Genomic DNA, 24398 nt, shown 5'->3' on the forward strand with positions numbered 1-24398 from the left:
TCCAGCACTCCTTGCTCTACGAGTCGGTCCAATTCCTCGTCTATACGGGGTTTCAAGGCGAACGGGACCCGGCGGGCCTTGAGCCTGACCGGTCGTACTGCGGGGTCAAGCTGTAGCGCAATGGGGGGGCCCGTATACTGTCCCAATTTCCCATCGAAAACCCCTGGAAATTCCTTGCATATGGCGTCCACGTCCACTTGTAAGCTAGTGTGGTTCACCCCGGTGACAGCTAGCCCCAGTGGTCCAAACCATGCCAATCCCAGTAAGCTAATGTAGGGGCCCTTGACCACAAGCAAGTCCAGTTGCCGCGTCCGCCCTCGGTATTGCACCCTGAAGGTCCCCACCCCCATTGTGGGGACCTTACGTTTCTGGAAGTCCCGGAGGGTGAATGGGGCCGGCCTGAGTTTGGGACCCCCAGTGGGACACAGTTTCCTTAAGGTCCTTGCCGAGATTATGGATAGAGTTGAACCCGTGTCAAGCTCCATGCGGCATGGGGCCCCCTCTATCTGTACCTCTACATAAATTTTCTCTACGTTGGGGTGGGGCAACTGGTATACCTGGAAGTCCGTGAGCTCCGTCGAGTTGCCTTGGTGCGTTGGGCCCCGGGACCTGGGGCTCTTGGATTGGTCATCTGATGCCTGGTGTCGGGTGGGCCGAGCCCGACACACCCGGGCGATGTGTCCCGATTTTCTGCACTGCCTGCACTCTGCGTTGCGGAAACGGCAGGTCCTCCTCTCGTGACTCTCCCCGCAGCTTGCGCAGTTCCCTCCTTCTCGTCGAGGCAGCTGTGGTCTGTGCGCTGCTTGAGTGCGCTGCTGTACTCGGTGCACCTCCTCCCTGTCGGATCCTGAGTCGTCGGTGAGGTCTTCATGGTGGACCCTCGGTTGGGATGGCAGGCTCGGCCGTGCCTCTTGGGTCGACCTCTCGGCAGCTTCTGTTGCCAGGGCCTCCTCCAGAGCGACCTGGAACGTTAGGTCCTTCTTAGCGTAGAGGCGCCGTTGCAGCTTCTCATCCTTCAGGCCACCGACGAGGCGGTCACGAAGCATGTTCTCCAGCTCTGAGAAGTTGCAGAACCAGGCGGCTTGGCGGAGAGAGGTCACAAACCCAGTTATGGTTTCCCCAGGGGCTTGCCGCTTTGCGTAGAAGGCATTTCGACGAGCCACCACTGAGGGCTGCGGCGAAAAGTGCCCCTTCAGCTGTTCCATTATTGTTTTGTATGGAACAGTAGCGACGTCTTCAGGCGCAAGGAGAGCCCGGGCGATTTCAAACGTCTCCTCTCCGCAGACGCTGAAGAATATCGCCCTCTTCTTGGCGTCTTCTTCGTCGGTGACCCCTTTGGCTTCTAGGAGGAAGGTGAAACGGGAGGCGTACGCTTCCCAGTCTCCAGATGCTGGGTTGAATGGCGAGAAGCTGCTGTTGGCTGCCATTCTGAGTTCCTTGTGCCCCGGAGCTGAAGCCTGGATACACGGTGCGAGGCAGCGGTGCGGCAGTTGGCGGTGCTGCGGTGCTGTGTGTGGCAGTCAGCTCAGCGGGATCCCACCTTCGTCGCCAGTGAAATATACTCAGAGTCGCAAAGTGATTTCATGCTCTTTATTCAGCTCATAGTGGTGAGGAGGAATGAATGAATGTCCCCTCACAGTATCTGCTTTATATACATTATTTACACAATGGGCTGCACATGATTGGCTAATTCTGGAATTCTACTGTAAGCCAATCAGGTTGTGGATTCACTTCTATCTGGAGCAGGATTGGGTGGTTCCTGCCAACCAATCATACTGCTGCATTGTTCTAGGACCAATCAGACTGCAGCATTCTGAATCCTATTGTTCTAGGACCAATCAGACTGCTGCCTTTTGGATCCTATTGTTCTAGGACCAATCAGACTGCTACAGTTTGGATCCTATTCAACTCAGTACATAACACAGTGAAACCAGCTTTTCAAAGTCTGGTAGTTATATGCACCTCCATTCCCCCCTCCCGCCGCCCCCTTGCCTCTTAGGGCCCCCCCAGATCATCCCCCTGCCAGGGGCAGCAGTACCATTGGTGTATGCCATTGGGAACCATTGGTGTATGCCAATACAGTAGAACCTCAGGTTGCGAACGTGATCCGTGCAGGAGGCACATTCGCAACCCGCAGTGCTGCGTCTGCGCATGCACGTGATGCGATTCAGCACTTCTGCGCATGCACAAAGCATGACTGCCTGTCTATTCATTTCCTGGCTCAGTCCAAAGTGCTGGTGCTTACTTTTACAACAGGAAATTAGTGGCTGGGGAACTGCAGCATTGGGCTGAAACACAGCCCTTCAGGTCTCTCTACTTAGCCCTCACTCTTTCTCCCCAAGATGCCACTTTTTCTTCACAGACTGCGCCCTCACCAACTGTGGTTTGCCCCCATCTTGAATGTTTTTACCTGGATGCAAGGTGCCTTGAAATTCTGATAATGTTTCTTGCTTGCCTGGATGGAAGATACAGAGGGGTGCGTCAACTTGCCTACTGTACAAAGCTGACGTTTACAACAATGGCTCCATATCAATGATAATAATAATAAATCAAAAGAATACCTTGGGGGAAGGGTGGATAATGAATTGTAATAATAATAATAATAATAATAATAATAATAATAAATGGGCCTTTTCTGCAGTGGCTCCATTTGTGGAATGCTCTTCCCGGGTAGGTTCGGCGGGCGCCTTCATTACACACCTTTACGTGCCAGGCAAAAACGTTACTCTTTAAGCATGCCTTTGGCTGATTGATATCCAGTTTAAAATGTGTTAGGGAGGAGTTCTTGGGTTGTTCTTGTTTTTATTATGTATTTTGTGGTTTTATGTTGTGGTTTTATGTTGTAACCGCCCCAAACCAGCAGGTGGTATTCAAATTTAATAAATAGTAGTAGGAAGACAGGAGTGCCTGGCGTGCTCTGGTCCATGGGGTCACGAAGAGTCCGACACGACGAAACAACAAAGTAGGGATAGAAATAAATAAATAGATAGATAAATAAATAAATAAAAATAACAAAGTAAATATATGGAAAATGGCGGACAGGGCTGGGGAAGAAACAGCTGTAGCATATTAGATTACTTTAAACTTAATCACCGCCACCATTCTCATCCACCCAAATAATACCGCCTGCTTCAAACAGGGCGCCAGATTGCGGCTCTCCCAAGAGTCACTTCGCCCACACCCAAAATGGCGGCCGGAGGCATCGCGTATGGGCAGAGCGACGGAGCCCCGCTGCACCCAGCCAGCCCTTAGCCATCACAGAGGAGTAACTGAGAAACACGCACCGCCGCCTCCTTCCCCCCTCCCCCCCGCGCGCCACAGCTCTGTGTGTCGCGCCGGCGCCTCATGGTGACGTCGCCGTTGCATAGCGATGAGGCATTAGCGCTTCCGGGGTGTGGGGCAGGGCGGCGGGGGGAGTTTCCCCGATGGGGTTGTTGTCCTGACTCCCTCGCAAGGCCCGAAGCGATGGGAAGCGGCAGGGGCGGCCGCCGCCAGCAACGCTCACGCCGCCGCCTCCGCTCCTCCGACCGCTCCTCGCCGCTGTAATGGCGACCTTCACTACGACCAGCAACGAAGCCGCTGCTGCCGCAGGCGCGCTGCCGCCGGAAGGTCTCGGAGCCGAGCCGGTGCTGGACGAGTTCACGGCCCCGGCGGAGAAGAGCGGCTCCCTAGAGCGGAGCCGCGCCAGCATCGAGCGCCTGTTCCGGGTCCGCCTGGCCATCCTGGGGTCGCTGAGCAGCGGCGGTTGGGCCGCTCTAGATCTCGGGCAGCAGCAAAGCGCCGCCGCCGGGCGCAGGATCTGGCTGAGCCTCCGAGGCCAGCGGGAGGACGTTCGGGCCGCCAAGGTATGTTAATCTCTTATTTGTTTTAATGCATTCATACCTTATCATCTCTCCAAAGCAGTTCAAGATAGCTTATCCATTGTTCGTTAGTTTGTTTATTTCCTTTATTGCCTTTACATACCACCTTTTTCTACTCCCAAGGAGCTCAGTTGTTCTTCTCCCCCCCCCCCTCTAATCCCCATAGCAACAACCCCGGGAGGTAGGTTAGGCTGAGAGGAAGTGACCGTGTCCCCAAGTCACCCAGTGAGCTTCATGGCCCAGTCGGGGGGTTTGAATCCTGGTCTCTTCCAGGCTTCTGCCTGACACACCACTGCACCTCCTGCTCTTTGTCCTCACCACAACCCTGTGAGGTTGTAGAAGCAGAGGACATCCAGTGCAGATGAATGTCGGAGGGTTCAGGGCAGATGAAATAAAGGGCTTCTTCACGCAGCGCATAGTAGTAGGCAGGCAAGGGAGGGTGTATGTGTATTTAAATTTTACATGAATATCCCACCTTTCCTCCAAGGAGCTAAAGGTGGCAAATACACTTTACTTCCTCCCCAATAATCCTGTGAGTTAGGTTGGGCTGAGAGTGAGTGACTCGCAGGAGGTCACTTAGTGAGAGCTTCATAACTGAGTGGGAAAATTGGCCTCCCAGCTCTTAGTCCAGCACTGCACCACAACAACTCTGGACGGCTTCTGTTTTAATAAGGCTGTGATATATTTCTGTATATAGGGAAATGATTTTGATTCAGTGGCAGAACATTTGCCTTCATGTAAAAGCTCCCATCTTCAAACCCTTCCATCACAAAGCAGGGGTGGGAAAGACCTCCAACTGAAACCGTGGTACTAACAGTCAGTGTTGACAATACAGAACCAGATGGATGAATGATCTGCCTCAGTATAAGGCAGCTTCCTGTATTTGTGTATTTGTATATAGCTGAGGTAGGGAGGCTGTAGCCTTGTTGCACTACAGCTCCCACAATCCCTGGCTGTTGTCCGTGTTGACTAGGCTGATGGGAGTTGGGGTCCAACAACATAAGGACAGTCACAGGCTCCCCCGTCCTTAGTATATTGTGTGTAAAATAGAGAGAGAAAGCCCAAGTCATGCTGGGTAAGATCAAATGTCTCTCTAGTCCAGTATTCCCCGCCTTGTCTCTGAGAAGCCTACAAGCAGGACTTATGACCTTCTGCGTGCAAAGCAGATGGTGTACCACTGAGCTACATCCCTTCTCCTTATAGATGAAGGCAGGAACCCTTTCCTGTTGTTGCTCCCCAGCAATTGATATTGTTATGGCACCATGTGTGCAAATGGTTCTTTTTTTTTAAAAAACGGATATGACAGCTTCCTCTCTGAGGGCTTAAAATCTAAACTATACACAGGGAATGGAGGATAGGGAGGAATGAAGGCTGGGGAAGATTGTGATATTTCAACAGCATGTGCGTTGGCTTGGTTACATTAAGGTATAGTATAGGGGGATGATCCAAAAGTTTCCTGGAAAAAAATAGAGACATTATGATATCTGAACCTGGAGGCTACACATAGCCATTTTGACTAGTAGTTGTTGATAGCCTTACTGTGTGTGTGTGTGTGTGTGTGTGTGTGTGATGTAACACCTGTTATTATATCATAGCATTAAAGCAACCAAACAGCTCTGCTAACAAGTAGGTTATGATCCCAGTGCAGGCATAGGCAAACTCAGCCTTCCAGATGTTTTGGGACTACAACTCCTATCATCCCTGACCACTGGACCTGTTAGCTAGGGATGATGGGAGTTGTAGTCCCAAAACATCTGGAGGGCCAAGTTTGCCTATGCCTGTCCTAGTGGGATACTATCTTACACTGGTTTACAATATATGAAAGTAAGGTTTAACAAGCCAATTTTCATTGGGTCATTCATTTCCTTTCATGTAGCACCCACATACACGTTCAGATCTGTTCTGTCTGTGCACACACAAATAATAGAATTTAGTGTGTATATTACTCATTTTGAGTCCATGAGATAGGGTGGGGTGTAAATGAGTTTCCTTCTTCCTCATTCAAGTATGTGTGTGCATACGTGCTTGCACATATAGACATGCGGAAAAGGGATTTATAGAACACCCTATCATAAGGGTGAGCTGTATATATTTTACACCTGACAAGAGAATGGTTTTTGCCCACCCTTACCATAAGGGCTCAAGGAGGTTAATAGCTTCAGGTACAATAGAACCTGATTATAACTCAGTGGCCTTAAGGCCTTGAGATAGAGTATTTCTCTTGTGTACAATGTATGTCAACAAAATGCACATGCATCTTATTGTGTGTATCTAAAAATACAGGCAACAATTGTTTTATGTTTATCCAATCTGCGTGGCGACGGGGCCAACTGATGCATGCTCCGCTGACACGCAAGGGGGTCAGGAGCATGATCCCCACACAAAACGAGGCTCTTTAGTTAAGGCGAACTATATGTATTTGAGTGTGTAGAAAATAAGCACAAGAGGGATATATTTGCTTTATAGCATGCCTTATTCTGAGGGCTCAGGGTGAGTTAGAGCCACTCAACAAGTGTGAGAAGCCTGCTGTTTCAGGATGAGCTGTTGCTATGTAAAATTTTGTAATGGACAAAGGTCATGAATCTGCCTTGGCAGCATCCCATCAATTTTAACAATTTTTAAATGTTAACACTCAGTTGGCACCATGTTAACTTATCTTATGGAGAGCCAGTGTGGTGTTGTGGTTAAGAGCGGTAGTCTTGTAATCTGGTGAACCGGGTTCAGTCTCCGCTCCTCCACATGCAGCTGCTGGGTGACCTTGGGCCAGTCACACTTCTCTGAAGTCTCTCGGCCCCACTCACCTCACAGAGTGTTTGTTGTGGGGGAGGAAGGGAAGGGAGAATGTTAGCCGCTTTGAGACTCCTTCGGGTAGTGATAAAGTGGTATATCAAATCCAAACTCTTCTATCTCCTTTTCTGGGGTCCTCAACAGCATGATCTACAAATGCAGCTCCTGCCACCTGAACTAAAGCTTGCTGTAGTGGGAGTTGCTTTCAGGGGAACTGCCAAGCCTTCTCTATTGTAATCTTCAAAATCAGCAAAAGACTCTTTTCTTCTGCTGGACTTTTTGAGATTTATAAGGTTGCCCTCAACCAGGACTGTATCCCTCTGGGCATATGATGTGCTGATACTAGCAAGACGCTGACCATCAGTCTGGGGACTCAGTGTACGTTTCTTGATACCTGTTTGTACTTCTCAGTTACACAAATATTTGAGTATACTGTGTAGAGGGAGGAGGAAGAGATTTCTAAAAAAAAATGCAGTGGAACAGGAGCCTGAGCTGGTGGCTGGCCAGCAAGTACTTAGGGTGCCACTATCACAAAAAAATAAGCATGTGGGTGACAGATGGAAGGAGAGAAACATGTGGCCTTGATGGTGCTGCCCTTCAGCAGTATTGCATACTCATTTCTAGTTCCACAATTAACTGGCAAATCCTGGCCCATTACGAATTTCCAAAGACATGGGGCCAGCACTTGCCAATTAGTTGTAGAACCTTGTTAGTAGCAATTTGTGGGTTGTGGAAATGGTGCCAGCCCAATAAGAAAAGAGAGAACTGCCAACACACAGTGCCCAAAATGAAGGAGGCGAGGGAGACAGGAAAAGCTTTGGAGTGATTGCCAGTTGTTAGGTTGGAGGGGCTTGAAATTTGGGCCACCCATCGGTTTGCAAAATTGTTATATGTTTTTATGCATGGAATAAGATTTTTTTTTTGCTTCAGCCAAATAAAAGATTTTCCTTAAATGGTACTGTTCTTGAATGTATGGAAAGAGATATACTTATATATCCCTTTAAAAAATAAAAGAATTATAGAGAAGCCGCTTAGTGCTTTATATAGGGGATATACTTGGCCATACATCCTTATGAGTGTGTCTTGCTTTCCTATCAGGCAAGTACCGTATTTTTCGCCCTATAGGACGCACTTTTTCCCCTCCAAAAATGAAGGGGAAATGTGTGTGCGTCCTATGGGGCGAATGCAGGCTTTCGCTGAAGCCTGGAGAGCGAGAGGGGTTGGTGCGCACCGACCCCTCTCGCTCTCCAGGCTTCGCGCAGCTCTCCACAAGCTGTGGGAGCCCGCGCCGGGCTTCCGGAGACTTCACGCAGCTCTCCGCAAAGCGCGGGAGCCTGGCGCTGGGCTCCTGCGGCTTGCGGAGAGTTGCCTGTTCTGGGGGCTGGGGTCGGGGGAAGCCCCCGCCAAAAAAACCCATTCGTGTTTGCCTTTGGGATCAGGTTTTGACAGTTGTTAGACCCCTGGTTTGCCTAAGAGCCTAAGCATTTGGCATACAAAGCATTATAAAAATAGTTGCATGTACCCTGAAATGGGAATCTGTTTCCCTAAACAGCAGTTTCCCCCCCCCCCACACACCCCTCTACCACTCAGCATAGGCACAAAGCATAGACAAGCATAGTCAGTAGTCAAGAACAGCAGGTGTCTAAGTCATCTGGAGGGCTCTAGGTTGCTAAAGGTTGTTCTGCACTGACTCCAGTGGCTTCCTGGGGTTTCAGGCAGGTAATTGAACCTGGGCTTTCTGCATGCAAAATCACTGAACTACAATCCTTCTACCTACCAAAAATAAGGTGACATGAATATTTCTCCCCTTCCTTGTGTCAAGTGAGGATTAAAAAATACTTTTTGACATAGAATTGTGTGTTTTATTGTTCAGATGGAGGGACAGGGAGGCAGGTAGACCCCATAAGTTTGAATTTATAATCCTCAGGCCTGGCTACATAACTGTCCATTCTTAGTTTGGAAATACTTTTCCAGCCCTGGACCAAAGTGTGAGAATTGCTTTGCTACCACAGAGTTAAGCAATTCTCTTTCAGTGTGGGCTATTGTAATGTCTCTAGATTGTGGGAAATAGGAAAGGTGATCAGCCCACAAAGTTATGACATGGCTAAGCCACAAATAAGTCTTACACAGGATATATTTATAGTCACATGCAACTTCTTTCAAAACCCACAGAATGACACTTGCTTTACTCCTTAAAAATATTCAATGTGTCTGAGGCTTGTGCTGTTTTTGCCAATTACAGCTGTACCTTGGAAGTCGAACGGAATCCGTTCCGGAAGTCCGTTCGACTTCCAAAACGTTTGAAAACCAAAGAGCGGCTTCTGATTGGCTGCAGGAAACTCCTGCAGTCAATCGGAAGCCGTGCAAGCCCCATCGAACATTCGGCTTCCAAAAATAGTTTGCAAACCAGAACAGTTACTTCTGGGTTTGCGGTGTTCGGGAGCCAAAACATTCAAGAACTAAGCTGTTCAAAAACCAAGGTACGGCTGTATGTAAGTTTGAGTTCAAACCCAGGCTCATTCTAGATCAGCAGAAGAGCTGCTCAGATCTTCAGGAAGGGGCCCTTTCACACATTAAGGAGAGGCAAACACAGGAATGCCACAGAAATATACCTTAATGTGTTGATAAGCATAGCTGTGTAGTACAAATTTACAAGCAGTTTTTCATGCTTACACTTTACACGGTTAGTTTGTAAATCAACATAAATGTGTTACAGGAAATGGCCTTAAGACTGGATTGGGGAGAGATTCACTGCATGTTCAAAGGAATTTTTGCTCATGTGTAGGTTGTTCTGTGGTAATATGAAAAATTCTAAAGAGTTAGGTTATTGGATGGTTTGTTTCAAAATATCTCTACCCTGCCTTTCTGAATTCAGCCCCCACGGTAGCTTACAAGACAAAACACTTAGACAATAAAATCCTCATTAGCAATATTAAAACATAAAACTGATAACTAAATAGCACCATTAGAAGAGGTAACAATAAAATCAAATGCAATGGAAAATAAGTTGGTTTTAATTATGTTAACCCCACACTCAAGCTAATAAGGCACGCAGAACAGCATACATAATGTTTTGGATCACTAACCTTTTGAGACCCATGGGTACATTTGGCATTTTGAGCGACTGCTGTGATAGCTTCTCCCATTCCCACTCGAATGAATATATAAATTATTTGTGTTTCCATGGAGGTTGGGTAAAAGCTGGATCCAGTAGAATTAAAACATTTTCACTTGAATATGCATGATTTTACACAGGGCCCTCACCACCATCAAATTAAAACTCACATTAGTAGACTACACTGTAAAAAAAACCCCACAGATTCACTGCTTGCTAGCACCACTACAACATGGATCATCATGGTTTTTAGAGAAGATGACAACAAACCAATGGCAAACTAAAAAATGCATATATAAACACAGAGGTGACCTGTGGTTTGAGAGAATTCCTTGTAAAATTATGAGGAAGCACCATGACAGAACTGAAAAGAACTGGATCTGTGACTTTTATGGTTCAGTTAATGAGATCTGTGATTTGGAGTGGAGTGAGGGGACTGTGAAAAAATGATGTAATTTCAATATAATCTGTTTTACTAGATCTGGATTCACCCCCTCCTTTCTCTCCGAGTCACATTTCTTTCTCTCCGGCACTATGTTATTATTCTTGCACTCTCCCTTTTGAATCCAGCAAGCATTCCACTCCTCCCTGATTATTCCCTTTTCCCTTCAGCTCCTATTTCCCTCTTATCCTTTCAGTCACTCCCCTTTCTGCTCAGTTTCTTAGGTGCCTATCTGAGCCTTGAGAAGCACACAGAGCTAAAAGAGGAAGTGGCAAATAGTATTGCTTACCCTACTTCCTCTGGCACCTTTTTGTGCTTTGAAGGAAAGGCGCCTTGCCACCTCATCATAAAGAGGCTGGTGAATGGAGCAGGCACTGAGGTTTTGTGGGCACCAGGAAAGTACTCGAGGATGCATGGTGCCCGCAGGCACCATTTGGCAATCCCAACCTAAGGTAAAATAAGAGCAGTGGCATACATTTAAGAGCAGTAAAACTTGTGTGTGGTATTTAAATAGCCCATCTGAAGAGGTGGAGGTGCTGACAGTTGCCTTGCTGGCGGCTCCTCCTTATGTTCACAGGGAAGTTGGTTGTAATGGTGTCTGTGACAGAAGGGAGATGGTGGAGCAGCAGCTGTGAAGATGGCCATGACAGTCTCCCTGACATATTTTGCTCACAGGGTGGTTAGATTTAGTTGGCACAGTTGAATATAGTTAGGAAGGTTATTTACAGGGTATTCTGAAAATGAGATATTGTTGCAAAAAAAGGGTCCTCTTTCTATCCATATGCACCAACCTAGTACCCAAAGGCAGAGGCACTAGAGCACTCGGACGAATTAAGTTTTAAGCCCAGCAGATTCATGCAAGGATACTGTCCTTCAGATACCTCAGCCACTTAAAACTTTATACAGCCGTACCTTGGAAGTCAAACGGAAGCCGTTCCGGAAGTCCGTTAAATTTCCAAAATGTTTGAAAACCAAAGCGCAGTTGCAGAAGCCCCATCAGACGTTCTGCTTCCAAAAGAACATTCGAAAACCAGAACAGTCACTTCCGGGTTTTGATCGTTCAGGAGCCAGAACGTTCAAGAACTAGGCTGTTCGACTTCCAAGGTATGACTGTATGTTTAAAAAGCAGCTTTCTGAATTGCATCCAGAAATGAATTGGGGGCTTGTGAAAGATCCTGAAATGCCAGCATATCATGATCATCTGGCAAAAACTCATTTATGACCTCACCACAGCATTCTGAACCAAACAAAGTTTCTGAATAGACAGTCATCAAATACAGTTGTTTGTATGATGCATTGCAGTGACACGCACATTTCTCTGTGCAAGTTACCTTACAGTAAAACACGCATTTCTGGTTTCCCTTCTCAGTACTCTCTTGGATGTAGGCACAAGAACAGCAATGCAAAAGAGCACGGGATCTTTTCTTTTTGCCTCAAGCAGTTGCCCAATTGTGGGTTTATTACTAAGAAATATACCATGCTAATTTTTTTTAAGGGGTAAAACCATAATGTTGCAATTTGTATTGTTTCTGTTGTTTATAAGTAACCTCTTCAAAGCTGTTAAAATTTGTGTTGGGGATATTAGTATGAGAAGTACAGGATAGGTCCTTTAAAAGATGCCCCATGGATACAGAGTACAGTGGACGCTCGGGTTGCGAACGTGATCCGTGCGGCATGCACGTTCGCTACCTTCAGTGTGCGCGACTGCCGAAACCCGGAAGTAACGCGTTCCAGTACTTCCGGGTTTCAGCAGTCCATAACCCAAAAAAACCACAACCTGAAGCATGTGTAACCCGAGGTATGACTGTACACATGTTCCATGAAGCCTCTTTTAAAAGACTCACCCTGTACAACTCTGTCTGAATGCAGTACAATACAATACAATACAATACAATACAATACAATACAATACAATACAATACAATACAGTAGTATGTGCTCATGATTTGAATATATGCTGCTGGACTTTATTTCTGGAGTTTATATTAAACTTTTTGTTCTCATAATCTGAAATATACTGTTATGTTGAAATGGTACTAGGGCATGCTTGTCTTCTTCTTCTCTCTCGCTCTCCTAGGACTCATAGTTGCAAACTAGGGATAGGTGTGACAAGGAGAAAATGGCATATTTGGTAACATGTCATTGGACTTCGTTGGGAGAGGGAGGAAGAATGATTCTTACATAGGCTTCTTCTAAACATGTTCATATTTTAGATTTAGGAATTCTGTAGAGGCTGAGGGCCTTAGCTCAGTGGCAGAGCACATGTTTTGCCAGGTTCAGTCCCTGGCATCTACTGATAGGACTGGAAAAGACTCCTATTGGAAACTATGGAAAGCCACAGTACTAGTGAGTATTAACTACTAACAGACAGGCCTATGGTTTGACTTGATGTAAGGCAGCTTCCTATGTTTCTGTTGGGTAGGGTATGTGCTCTTGGAGATTGCATGTGCAAAGAAAGTTCGGTTCCTGAATGGAAATGCCCTTGGGTTTTTTGGTTGGTTTGTTTTAATAAGTCTCTTGCACCTTCCTCAATAAAGTGGTCACGACAGGGCTGCTTTTTTAAGAAAGAGGAAAAGCTCTCTTGAAAAGTGGACATAGAATGAGATCTTCCATGGAATACCTGTTTTCCACCTGTTTCAGGAAGGCCAAAAAGGTCATGGGGATTTCTCAATGAGTAGTTCATATCTTGCAGGTTGTGTAATGTTCTAAAAGAGTAAGTGATTTCAGAGCTGAACAGCTGTAAATTGGGGGGGATGAGATATATTCTTGGAGGATAAGGCTATCAGTAGCAATGTAAAATTTCCAAGAATTTTGAAGGCTTGATGGGAATTGTTTTGTTTTTTTCAGGGGAGGGGGCATGAAACTTTTGGAGGAAATGGGAAAATATGCAAAACTTTTCTTTTTCAGCACACTGTACAAATGGAAAGTCACTTTGTTACTTTCAGGAACTTAAATGCATAACTTGGTTTGCCATAAAATTAACTTGTTTACCATTTGTCATGCGTTTTTGGGGGGCTGGGGGTTAGACCAAAGTGTAGGAGTGGACCATGAGAAAATGTTATTAACAGAGATCTGTAATGATATACAAGCTTCCGTAAATACAACTTGTCTCGCATTATCAGTCTTTCCATGCAGTGTGCAGCCTTGTACAGTTCTCAGAGTGTTCAAGGCCTCGCAAGTTCCCAATGTGAACAGTGTGACCCAGATTCCTCTGCAGTGTGTTTTGGTGTCTCTGCAGGTGCTTTAGTGTGAAAAGACTTCTACAGCATCAAGGCACCAAGTTGCTGTGGTGCTGTAGTTCACTGTACCCTCCAGGGAGCTGGAGCACAGGTTTCAGAGAGCCTTGGAAAATAGTTCATGTTCCTCAGGCCCAGCAGTAGCTCCTGTGCAGAGCAAAAAGATGGGGAAATAACTGAACGTTCATTGTGCCAGTAACAAATTCTTATTCACAAGACCCCAGCTGGCTCATTGTGTAATGTTGCTGTTCTTAAATTGGTGGCAGAACTTGGCAGCGTCATTGCTGTTGTTGAGCAGTTTCTGCTTTTCTGGCCCTTTTCTATTTGCTGGTGGCGAAACAGGGTTGACCCAAAATAAAGGCCCTTTTAAGGGTTCCAGTGTGGCCTAAGGCACCCCTGCATCATTTCGTAAAAATGTGTAAACCCATCCATCTTCAGGGCCAGGAAGCTGGTGCATAATAATAAGCAAGAGGGAAGGCCCTTGCAAGGCTGCTGTTGCATGTCACGGTCAGGAATTACCGTATTTTTCACTCCATAGGGCGCACCGGACCATAGGGCGCACCTAGTTTTTAGGGGGGGGGAATCAAGAAAAAAAATCTTATTTCCCCCCCAGCCTCAAAGAGCAGTGTACAGGCTGCGCGCAACCTCTCCCTGCCGGAGGGGTTGCGCGCGGCTATGTCACAAGCCAAGGCAGCCAGCGGGATGGATACCGCTTGCTGTTTTGGCTTCCTCTTTAGCCCCGCACAACCTCGCCTTGCCGGGAGAGGTTGTGCGAGGCTAAAGAAGCCATAGCCCTGTGTAGCCTCTCCCTGCCGGAGGGGTTGCGCGCGGCTATGTGACAAGCCAAGGCAGCCAGCGGGATGGATCCCACTCGCTGTTTTGGCTTCCTCTTTAGCCCCGTGCAGCCTCTCCCTGCCGGAGGGGCTGCGCACGGCTATCCCTGAAGCCTGGAGAGCGAGAGGGGTCGGTGCACACCGACGCCTCTCGCTCTCCAGGCTTCAGCGAAAGCAACGCGAAAGCTTTGGGGCACGGAGGGAGTGCTCCCTCTGCCCTTCGGAGGCTTAGCATTGCTGTCGCTAAAGCCAAGGAGCCTGCATTCACTCCATAGGATGCACACAAATTTCCCCTCAATTTTTGGAGGGGAAAAAGTGCATCCTATAGAGTGAAAAATATGGTACATGTGTACACATTGGGACCCTGAAATTCACCTGTTGGTGGATGATTATAATTAGGTTTGGAGGAAGTGCATCCTTTGAGTTCAATCCTCATCTCTGACAGGCTTGTTCTAACCAATGTGGTGAAGTTAACCTTAGAACAGGAGCTGTCAACCTTTTAGATCCAGGACACACTTCCAGTTTCTGAATTTCTGCTTGCCTACTTCATTTTTTCTCCCTTTCTTATCTTTAAATAACAAATAAAATAAAATGGTGGTGGTGCATACGTGTATATAACCAGGAGGTGACTGCCAGTGATTCCAGTATATTAGGTGACCCTTCAGATCCTTGATTGACAGATTTGCTTTGAGTGATGTTCATTTCAAGGAGTGAGGGAAGTGAATTGTGTTGCAAGTAGATATCTAAATTAAAAGATGCCAGTTTCTCTAATTTTTCTTTCCTTTTTGTTGTAGGAATATATTAAAGGAATTTGTGAACCTGAATTAGAAGAGAGGGAGCATTATCCCAAAGACATGCACTGTATTTTTGTAGGAGCCCAGAGCCTCTTCTTGAACTGCCTTATTCAGGGGACCTGTGCTGATATTACTGTTGTGGAGATAGGGACCCTGAACATTAAGGGTGGTGCTGAACCTGTTGTCATGGCCAGAAGCCACGTTCAACAGTTTGTGAGTCTCTTCAGAAACAACACAAGTCTGCTGAACAGCAGAGAGTCAGAAGTGAAAAAACAGTTTAAACAACTTGTTGAAGCCCATGCGGATAAATATACAATGGACTTGTTGATCTTACCAAGCTCACTGAAGAGAGAACTACTTAGCCTTGCACAGTGCGAAAGCCAGAAAGCAGAAGGTAAAAATGTGGACCCTGCCAATTTTGATGGGACTCCAGAACTTCTTCCCAATGAAATACAGAAACGGTCTGCAATGAACAATGACTGCAGAACAGGTCATGAGGAAGCAAGAAACAATGCAGGTACCCCAGTCACTGAGTTAGCAAAGCAAATGGACACACTCTTCCCTGATGCTCCAGAAAGACATTTCTTACCTATAAATGGACTGAATTCCTTAGAGACATCTGCGTGCAAAGAGAGGCAGTCATGTAAAAGGAGGTCATCAGATGCTGAGGAAAGGCTACCAAAGAAACAGTTTTCTTTAGAAAACAATGTAGTAGTGGTTGATCTGGTCACTGATGAAAGCAGCGAGATAGATGGTCCGGGTTTGAACACTAAAGAAGGCGATGAGATAAGTGAGGAAATGGAATACAACATTTTGGTTAACTTCTTCAAAAGCATGGGCTACTCACAACAGATTGTGGAGAAGGTGATTGGAGACCTCGGACAGTTGGCTGAGCCTCTACTGCTTTTGGAAGAAATTGAAAGAGAGAGCAAAAAGGTCCCTGAAGAGAAAGACCAGGTTGATGACCTACATTGGACTGCTGGGACTTGGGCAGAGAAAGATAAAGGTAGCTCCAGCAGTAAAGGCCAGCAGGACCGTGGTCTGAAATTAAAGCAGCCAAAGAATGCAGAACAAAACATGACCTCTGCTCCACGAGCACAGTGCAGAGTTGAAGGCAAACCGCATATATCAAACAGTGAAAACCAGACTCCTCTTTCTGGAAGCCAAAATCCACAATACAAAGGCTGCAGTAAAGCAGTCTCAAACTATTATTATGAACAGTCTCGTATTTCCCAAACAAATGATATAGAAAGTGACGGTCATGTGAATGCTTGTGATAGTATGCAAAGGGTAGTGAAAGGCAGGAAACCAAAAGAGCCCGGCTTGGTAGCAAGGGGTGGCTCGGAGACTCCACACCCACCAGTTGAGAAAGAAACTATGGTTCTTCAGGCATGTCCAGACCCCTCATCTGCGAAGCATGATCAGCATGGACGATGTAATCCTTTGCAGCTTGGAGCCAGGCAGTTCCCACCCCCAAAAACAAATCATCTCGTAGAGCATCTGCAAATGACTGCCCCTTCCTCAGAAAGGAGAAAAGGAGGGTCATACAGTCATCATGCTGACCCTTCAGTCACTGGGATTCAGAGGTTTAAAGAATCTTTGAAAACACCATACAAGTTGGAATTGAAAAATGAGCCAGGGAAAGACCACTTAAAGTACATAGTAATAGATGGCAGCAATGTTGCAATTGCGTGAGTATTGATGACTGTTGGGTTTCAGTAGCATTTCAGAGTGAAACCAGATGTGGGAGGGGGGCTGAATTACAAACAAGTGCATGTATTTAGAGCCAGGGTGGGGTGGGGAAGCAGATTTTACCAGGACTAGCATAGCTTTTCAATCAAGATCCTTTATTAGGCATAGCAAACCACACATTATCAAACAGACACTGTATACAAATTGTGGAAAAAACGAACGCATAGCTTTTCCTGGTGAGAGGTGTGGGAAATTTAGATCAGACTCTTTTCTCTCTCCTTTTGACATGTTGGACCATTTAAATGTTCTGTAGCAATGAATAATATCCAGATATCTAAAGTAAAGAAAACCTCTTGTTTTGTACACCAATAGTTACATGAAGCTTGGCCAGTGAGATGGCCAGACATGAATTTCTTAACCAGAAAAACATTGGCAATATAACCAAAAGTTCCCGCAGCATGTGCCAGTCTGGAGTATCCTGTTTGATTTCTGAGCAAGCCAGCTGTAGCACACTCTTAAGACATGCACTTCAGTTGTCACTCGTGCTTTCTTTATGGTGCTTGAGTTATGTGTCCTTGGCCAGTTCTTTACCCTGTTTTGGACTTGCCTCTTTTCACAACCATCATGCATGCTTAAGCTTCACTGAGGAATATATTGCAGGTTCAAATCATCCCACTTGTGTGAATGAAAGCTACATAACGATTGAGATCGTTCTTTGTGCTTCATATATGTTAGCTTAATCATCCTTACAACAGCACTAGAAGGAAGGTCATAATTTTATTAGTCACAGCTCAGGTGAGGGTGTGAGTAGGTTGCTGAGGCCACCCAGTAAGTTCACCTTTGAAACAAGATTTGCGCTGGGGACTTCCAAGCAAACAGCTTACATTCATTGTTGCTATGCTTCATGGGCTCTGTCATATTTGTGATACATGTTCATGTTTCTGAAGCTTTCTGATTAACCTCTGAAAAGTCACCATCTCTTAGCCTTACCTGCATGAAAAGTTCCTTGTAGGAAGGGTGGAATCCAGTAGCAGGGTAAATAAAAATAGTCAGACTATTTGTCTTTTGTGAAAAGTGTGAAGAGGAAGGGTTATTGGTAGCATTCTAGACATGGCTGGGAAAACCTGAAATGTTTTGGAGCTGGATTTCTTTTGGTTTTTTTACATGTTACATTTATTTAAGGCCCCATATGATAAGGGCTGTCTTACAATTGAGAGCCCTTCTCCACATTGCTGGCTTCAAGATTTTGGGGGGACTTTGAGCAAGACACCTTCAATTGCCAACTGTTAAACAAGACGAGGCAGAAAATTCCCCCTCAGTGTTCCCACCTTTCTAGCTGTCCTGTACAAAGTGAGGATTGCTGTGTGAATGAAAGAGTGGGCACTATTGGTCTTGGGGCTTGGCAGATATCCTCTGCTGCTCTTAGGGCTCTTCGACCTTGAATTGCTGAGTCTACTGTCATTCGCTTGCATTTCATGACCTTGAGTTCTAGTTTTACAGGAGAGAAAGAAAATATTGTCTCCACCTCAACACATGCCATCGTGTAGCAGCTTCTTTTGTAGTATGGAGCCTTCTTTCCTCTTGCCTGTAGTATTGAACTAAAGGCATGAAGTAAAACTAAGCACTCCACCAAGCAATGCCAACAATAGTCTAGAATAATAAATCAAGATCATGTACACACTTGCCCCTCCCTCTTAAAACTAGGGTGTTACCCAGTTAAAGAAATATTAATTAGATGGGTTTTAGTTGATTGGTGGATTCAATTTCTGTTCAGCTAGTAAAAAAATAATAATTCTAAAACACAGTGCATGTATAGATGATGCATGCATGTGTCAAGGACACCACCTTAGAGCCATTCCATTTTGTTCAGTGGAAATGTGGGAATACTTCTTTTGTTTATGGTTGGCAGTTTTTTATAAGTACAGTACTTGTGTTAAATAATATACGTTGTTGTTGTTTTTAAAGAGTCTTGTAGCGCCCTAAAGACTAGCAAATTGATGATGGTATAAGCTTCCATATTATCCTAGTTATATGAATACATGCAGAAGCTGCTACTTAACTAATCAGGACACATTCCTGGTCTAATTTAATCAGAATATTGCAGCACTTGTAAGACCTAATTTTCTCTTCTACTGTATGCCACTTTTCTGTAACTGACTTTAGAACAGGTTATTGCAGGATAGTTTTGTTTTGTTCGTAAATCTTAGCAGTGGGGATTTGCTTACCTACCAAAACACAGAATGTAAATAATCTTTGGTTAACACTGGAGAGCCTCTTTTAGGTTCACTGTAACAGTTGCTCCAAATTTTGACCCAAGCCATTGGCTATTGAAACAAATAGATGTTACACAACACCACACTTACTGTTGGGCAAACCTATTTCTTTTGATTGTGTTGGCACAAGGAAATGATGCAGCAGAATTATTATCATTTATTGTATTTATATCCTGCCCTTCCTCCCCAAGGAGCTCCTTTTTAACTGTAGGATCCCTGCATCATCTTTCAGTGAAATTACAGAGTTAAAATTAAAACTAAGCCATGCAGTAATTCCAAAATTAAGAACCTGTGAGCATCTTAACAGAGATCAGATCTAGCCGCTAACTTGCAGCCCAAAAGCTTCCTGAGAGAAAGAGAGAGGTATTGACTACTCCAGAAAACCACAACAGACCTTTTACATCCAGACTAACAGGCAGGTAATTTCAGAAGGAAGGTGTTACATGAGTTCACTGTGACCTCACTAGATGTCAACCTCACCCCTGAAGGCAGTGGCCTTCAGGGTGGAACTACCCATTGCATGAATATATGTGTACAGTAACCAAAAAAACCCGCCCTGATTGCTGAATTTCCTAGGGAAGGGAAATTTTGAGTAGAGAAATTCTGGGTGTACATCCTGAATCCTGTCCATACCTTCAACTCCAAATTGTTTTCCCAACTCAAGCTGCCTTTCCTCATTCCAGAGAACTTCCGGAGACTTGTTTCTTCATTCATAGAATCATAGAGTTGGAAGAGACCACAAGGGCCATCGAGTCCAACCCCCTGCCAAGCAGGAAACACCATCAGAGCACTCCTGACATATGGTTGTCAAGCCTCTGCTTAAAGACCTCCAAAGGAGGAGACTCCACCACACTCCTTGGCAGCAAATTCCACTGTCGAACAGCTCTTACTGTCAGGAAGTTCTTCCTAATGTTTAGGTGGAATCTTCTTTCTTGTAGTTTGGATCCATTGCTCCGTGTCCGCTTCTCTGGAGCAGCAGAAAACAACCTTTCTCCCTCCTCTATGTGACATCCTTTTATATATTTGAACATGGCTATCATATCACCCCTTAACCTCCTCTTCTCCAGGCTAAACATGCCCAGCTCCCTTAGCCGTTCCTCATAAGGCATCGTTTCCAGGCCTTTGACCATTTTGGTTGCCCTCCTCTGGACACGTTCCAGTTTGTCAGTGTCCTTCTTGAACTGTGGTGCCCAGAACTGGACACAGTACTCCAGGTGAGGTCTGACCAGAGCAGAATACAGTGGCACTATTACTTCCCTTGATCTAGATGCTATACTCCTATTGATGCAGCCCAGAATTGCATTGGCTTTTTTAGCTGCTGCGTCACACTGTTGGCTCATGTCAGGTTTGTGGTCAACCAAGACTCCTAGATCCTTTTCACATGTACTGCTCTCAAGCCAGGTGTCACCCATCTTGTATTTGTGCCTCTCATTTTTTTTTGCCCAAGTGCAATACTTTACATTTCTCCCTCTTAAAATTCATCTTGTTTGTTTTGGCTCAGTTCTCTAATCTGTCAAGGTCGTTTTGAAGTCCAGGGATTCATTTGGAGAGAACCAAGCAAATGCTTGGAACACGAGAGAGAGGAGAAATTAAGTACGCTATTCCCCAGTTATTTTTTTTTCTTTTGCAAATCCCTCTCCCATTGAAAGAAAAACATTTTCTGGGAGTTTTCTTCCTCTCTGAGAAGAAATACAAATCATATTCTTCTAAATGAATTTTCAAGTGGCAAGAGCCCTTTTCAGGCATTCTACATCCAAGTACAATAAATACACATTGGAGACTAATGTGTTGGCTCTGCCTCCCCATTGGCTACTCTAATTGCCCTTCACCAGGTGGAGGATGAAGTTCTGAAGTGGGGATTTCTCTGGCCTCTCATTGAGAAGAGTAGGCTTTGCATTTCAGAAGATCACCCTCCATCTCATGGAAAGCACCTGGAACAGCAATGGGGGGGAGCAAAGCTAGCACCCTTCTCTCTGCTGCTCTGCTTTTGTGATGAAGATGATGCTGTAGATTTATCCTACTGTAGGGGAGCAGTGGTTTGGGTTTTGTTACACGTATCATCTATGTTAGGCCTTTGGATCAGGGCCTCTCTGGATGATCTCCACATTAGGAAGATGCCCATAGTATGCCTCAGGTCTGTAGTTAGAAACATGCTGAGGAAGCCAGAGAGGGGAGGTATTGTAGAACAGATGAAACCTAAATACAGGTAGCCCAATATGTTTAAATCTGTATTAAATACCAATATAGACTAGAGTTTGTAAAAGGAAAAGGAAGGAATCAATACTTCCCTGTTATTCCAAGGCCCTTGTAGTAATCGGCTAGAACAAATTTACTTGTTAGTGTGTAATTGGGTAGACTTTTGCCTCCATGTTTTCAGGACCAGAAAAGAGGTTTGGAGCCATAGGGCTGTATCTGAGAGCAGGGCCAGTGGCTTGGGTGGACATGTCCTTCTGCCCAGCCAATCAAACTGTCCACTGCCAGTGATGTGGAGCTTCCCTTTCAGCCCACCAAAGAGGCAGGCGAAAGTGCTGGTGGCAGCCAGTGGAAGTGTTTGGATGAAGAAAAGGCTGGTCTGGCCCAGGGTCTGTTGAATATGATGCCAGTCACGCTACCAGTGCATTGGGGCATCAGGCCTGACTGCTATGCCAGCTCCTGATTGTAGCAGCAATCATCCTTTTCTTCTCCCCCTCTACCTGCCCCCCCCCCCCGGTTTGCTGCTGTGCAGGGCTGCAAATGGGGCCATGGCCCTGCCCCTCCACAAAACTGCTGGGTAGTGGCCATGGTTGAATTGCAGGGATGAGACTCATCAATGATTGAGTAGATTCATTGAGATCAATGGAGAGAGTATACCCATAGTTGAAAGACGAATATTCAGGCAGGGCCTGGGTTATCCCTGAAAGGCCAGGTTTCTCAGGGATTACATCCATGGTGCTCTTCTTCATTCCCTACAAAGATAAGGCCATCTCCCTGAATTGTGCACAGGAGCATACTGATAAGTGTAAATTTGTCAGTGTGGTGTGGAATAGTTGATGGGATATTAACACCACCAAGTTCACTATCCAAAAAGCTAAAGAGCCAAGTTAGGGTAGTCAGTATGGGGCTCTCCCAATGTTGTTGGATTCCAGCTCCCACAATCCTTGGCCATGCTGGCTGGGGCTGAGGGGAGTTAGAGTTTGCTGGCCACTCTTGGACTAAATAAGGTAGCCTGTGTGCTCTCAGCACATGTTGCCAAGGCTGTAGTGCCTCACCATACTGCTTTTTAAGCTGAACAGGGGGAGCAATTTTCAGTTGTGATATTGCAGGGAGGGGGCAGCCTGTAATATGGGGGTGTTGAAAATGCACCATTGTGAAATCACTAGACTCCAGAATAAACTGCTATTACAAAGGGGGAGGGGTGCATTAAAAATCCGCTGATGTGAACAATTTCTTAGTTCTTCAAAAAGCTCAGAAAATAGTGATGTAAAATGAAAGTCACAACTATGATTCATCTTAAATTCCAGTTTTTGCCCAGACTGGGACTAATGGGGAAGGGTATGCAAATAGTTGACACTGTGTAATAATTCTATGCATCATGTTTTAACTGTGAACTTATTAAAGGAAGCGTGTGGCCTTCATTGGGTATTTTGAGACTTTTGCAATGATCACTGAAGGGTGGATATCATGCAATGTGTAAACCAAGCAAAGTTATGGTGTGGTTTTGCTTCTGCCATTAGCTCATGATTTATTCTGTCCAAAATTATACATCTATATATAATATAATAATAATAATAATGCACACGAAAGCGCATACCAATAACAAACTTAGTTGGTCTCTAAGGTGCTACTGGAAGGAATTTTTATTATTATTATTATTTTGTTTTGACTACGGCAGACCAACACGGCTACCTACCTATATCTATGTATAGTGAGGTGATTATTTGCACCCTCAATTTCTGTTTATTTATCCTTCTCCCATATGCACATAAATAGAATAAACACCCATCTGGTGGACCCCTCCTGTAACTCAGGATATTGTATAGAGAAGTCAGTGACTGGTAGCCAGACAAATAGGATCTGCAACAAAATGTTGCAGTGTAGTGTCAGGGTGTCAGCATGCCATGCCATCTCCCTTATTTTCTCCTTTTCACCTCTCAACACAGAGTCCACCTTCCATGTCCCCGATCATGCTTGGTTCTTGGTGGACTGTTCTTCAGATTCCTGCTTTAGAAATATAATAATAAAAACTTTATTTGGGTGTACTTCCGCAGACTTTGGTGCTCCCCCAAGTCTGCTGAATCTCTTTGCAGGGAGTCATGGTATTTTGGCTACATATGGGCCCACACTTGTTGAATGAACTTGGTATTAATCCTTGAGATAATTATAGCTAGAAGTTATTTCCAGGTTAAAAGGGCCACTGATTATCACTTGCTGGGGAGCAACATTGCCTCATTCTCCTCTGGACTTCATGGGGTATCTGATTGGCCACTGTAGGTCCCAGAAAGCTGAACTAGATAGGACTTGAACTGCTCAAGCATTGCTTGCCCTTATGGTCTTTGAATGTAGAGGGGTAGGCTCCAGGCTGGTAAAGTGTAGAAAATTCTGTTCCAAAAAGTCATGATTAAAATATTGTGTGTTGGTATGTCAGTCATGACGCTTCTTCCAGTCATCCTTGCCCATCATACTTTGCCAATTCTCCAACCCACCTGAGTTGCAACTCCTGCTGAGAAGCAACAGGCAGCTTTGTCTGAGGACAGATATTTCTATTGCAACTCTGCATTGATTGGCTCATTTTGCTACATCCAGGACAGAGATGTGGTTAAATGCACCTTTGCAGTGGAATGTTGATTTGTAAGGGGTCAGGCCTGAAGTACTGTCTCTTCCAGAGTTTCTGAAGGCAGCCTCCTCTGTGGATTGATCATTTGGGCTCACATAATTTCTCCCATTGCACAAGTGTGTCCTGGTGCAGGGTTTGGAAATTATACCTGAGTGAATATTCCAGGGTTTTTTCCCAAGGAGGAAAGAGGAAATAAAAGAAATAGGTGGTGGCAGGTGTTCTTCTTTGGATTGTCTAGCAAGACAGTTCATAAATTGCTGCAAAGTACACGACAGCAACTCTGAAGCTTCAGTGCCCTGTTTTCTTAGACTGCATCCACACTGGACATTTCCAGCACATGACTTCCCCCAATGAGACCAAGGAAGTGGGCATGTGCTTTTAATGGATGGAGTGTATGCAACCTTAGTTTGGTATAATGGCCTTCAGCCTTCCCAGTTCCAAAGCCCACATTTAGTACAACATGGGGCCTGTTTTGCTGTTTCTTTCTCTATATCTTGACCTGGCCTTGGGCAAGCTTCTCTTTCTCTCACCTAATCTGCCCCTTGTTGCGTGC

The 24398-nt window shown here is 45.4% G+C and overlaps 1 protein-coding gene across 1 annotated transcript in view; it reads left to right on the plus strand.

Moving 5' to 3' along the window:
• The first annotated feature begins 3380 nt into the window (after positions 1–3380).
• Positions 3381–24398, plus strand: part of N4BP1 (NEDD4 binding protein 1) — a 27751-nt gene continuing 6733 nt past the window's right edge. Inside the window, exons 1-2 of the mRNA XM_081015512.1 lie at positions 3381–3845; positions 15068–16758. Of these exons, the coding sequence (XP_080871638.1) occupies positions 3546–3845; positions 15068–16758 (1991 nt within the window). The 5' untranslated portion in view covers positions 3381–3545. The remainder of the gene's footprint in view (positions 3846–15067; positions 16759–24398) is intronic.

The sequence above is a fragment of the Podarcis pityusensis genome, assembly GCF_964106645.2.
Source record: "Podarcis pityusensis genome assembly, chromosome: 8".
NCBI classification, from domain to species: domain Eukaryota; kingdom Metazoa; phylum Chordata; class Lepidosauria; order Squamata; family Lacertidae; genus Podarcis; species Podarcis pityusensis.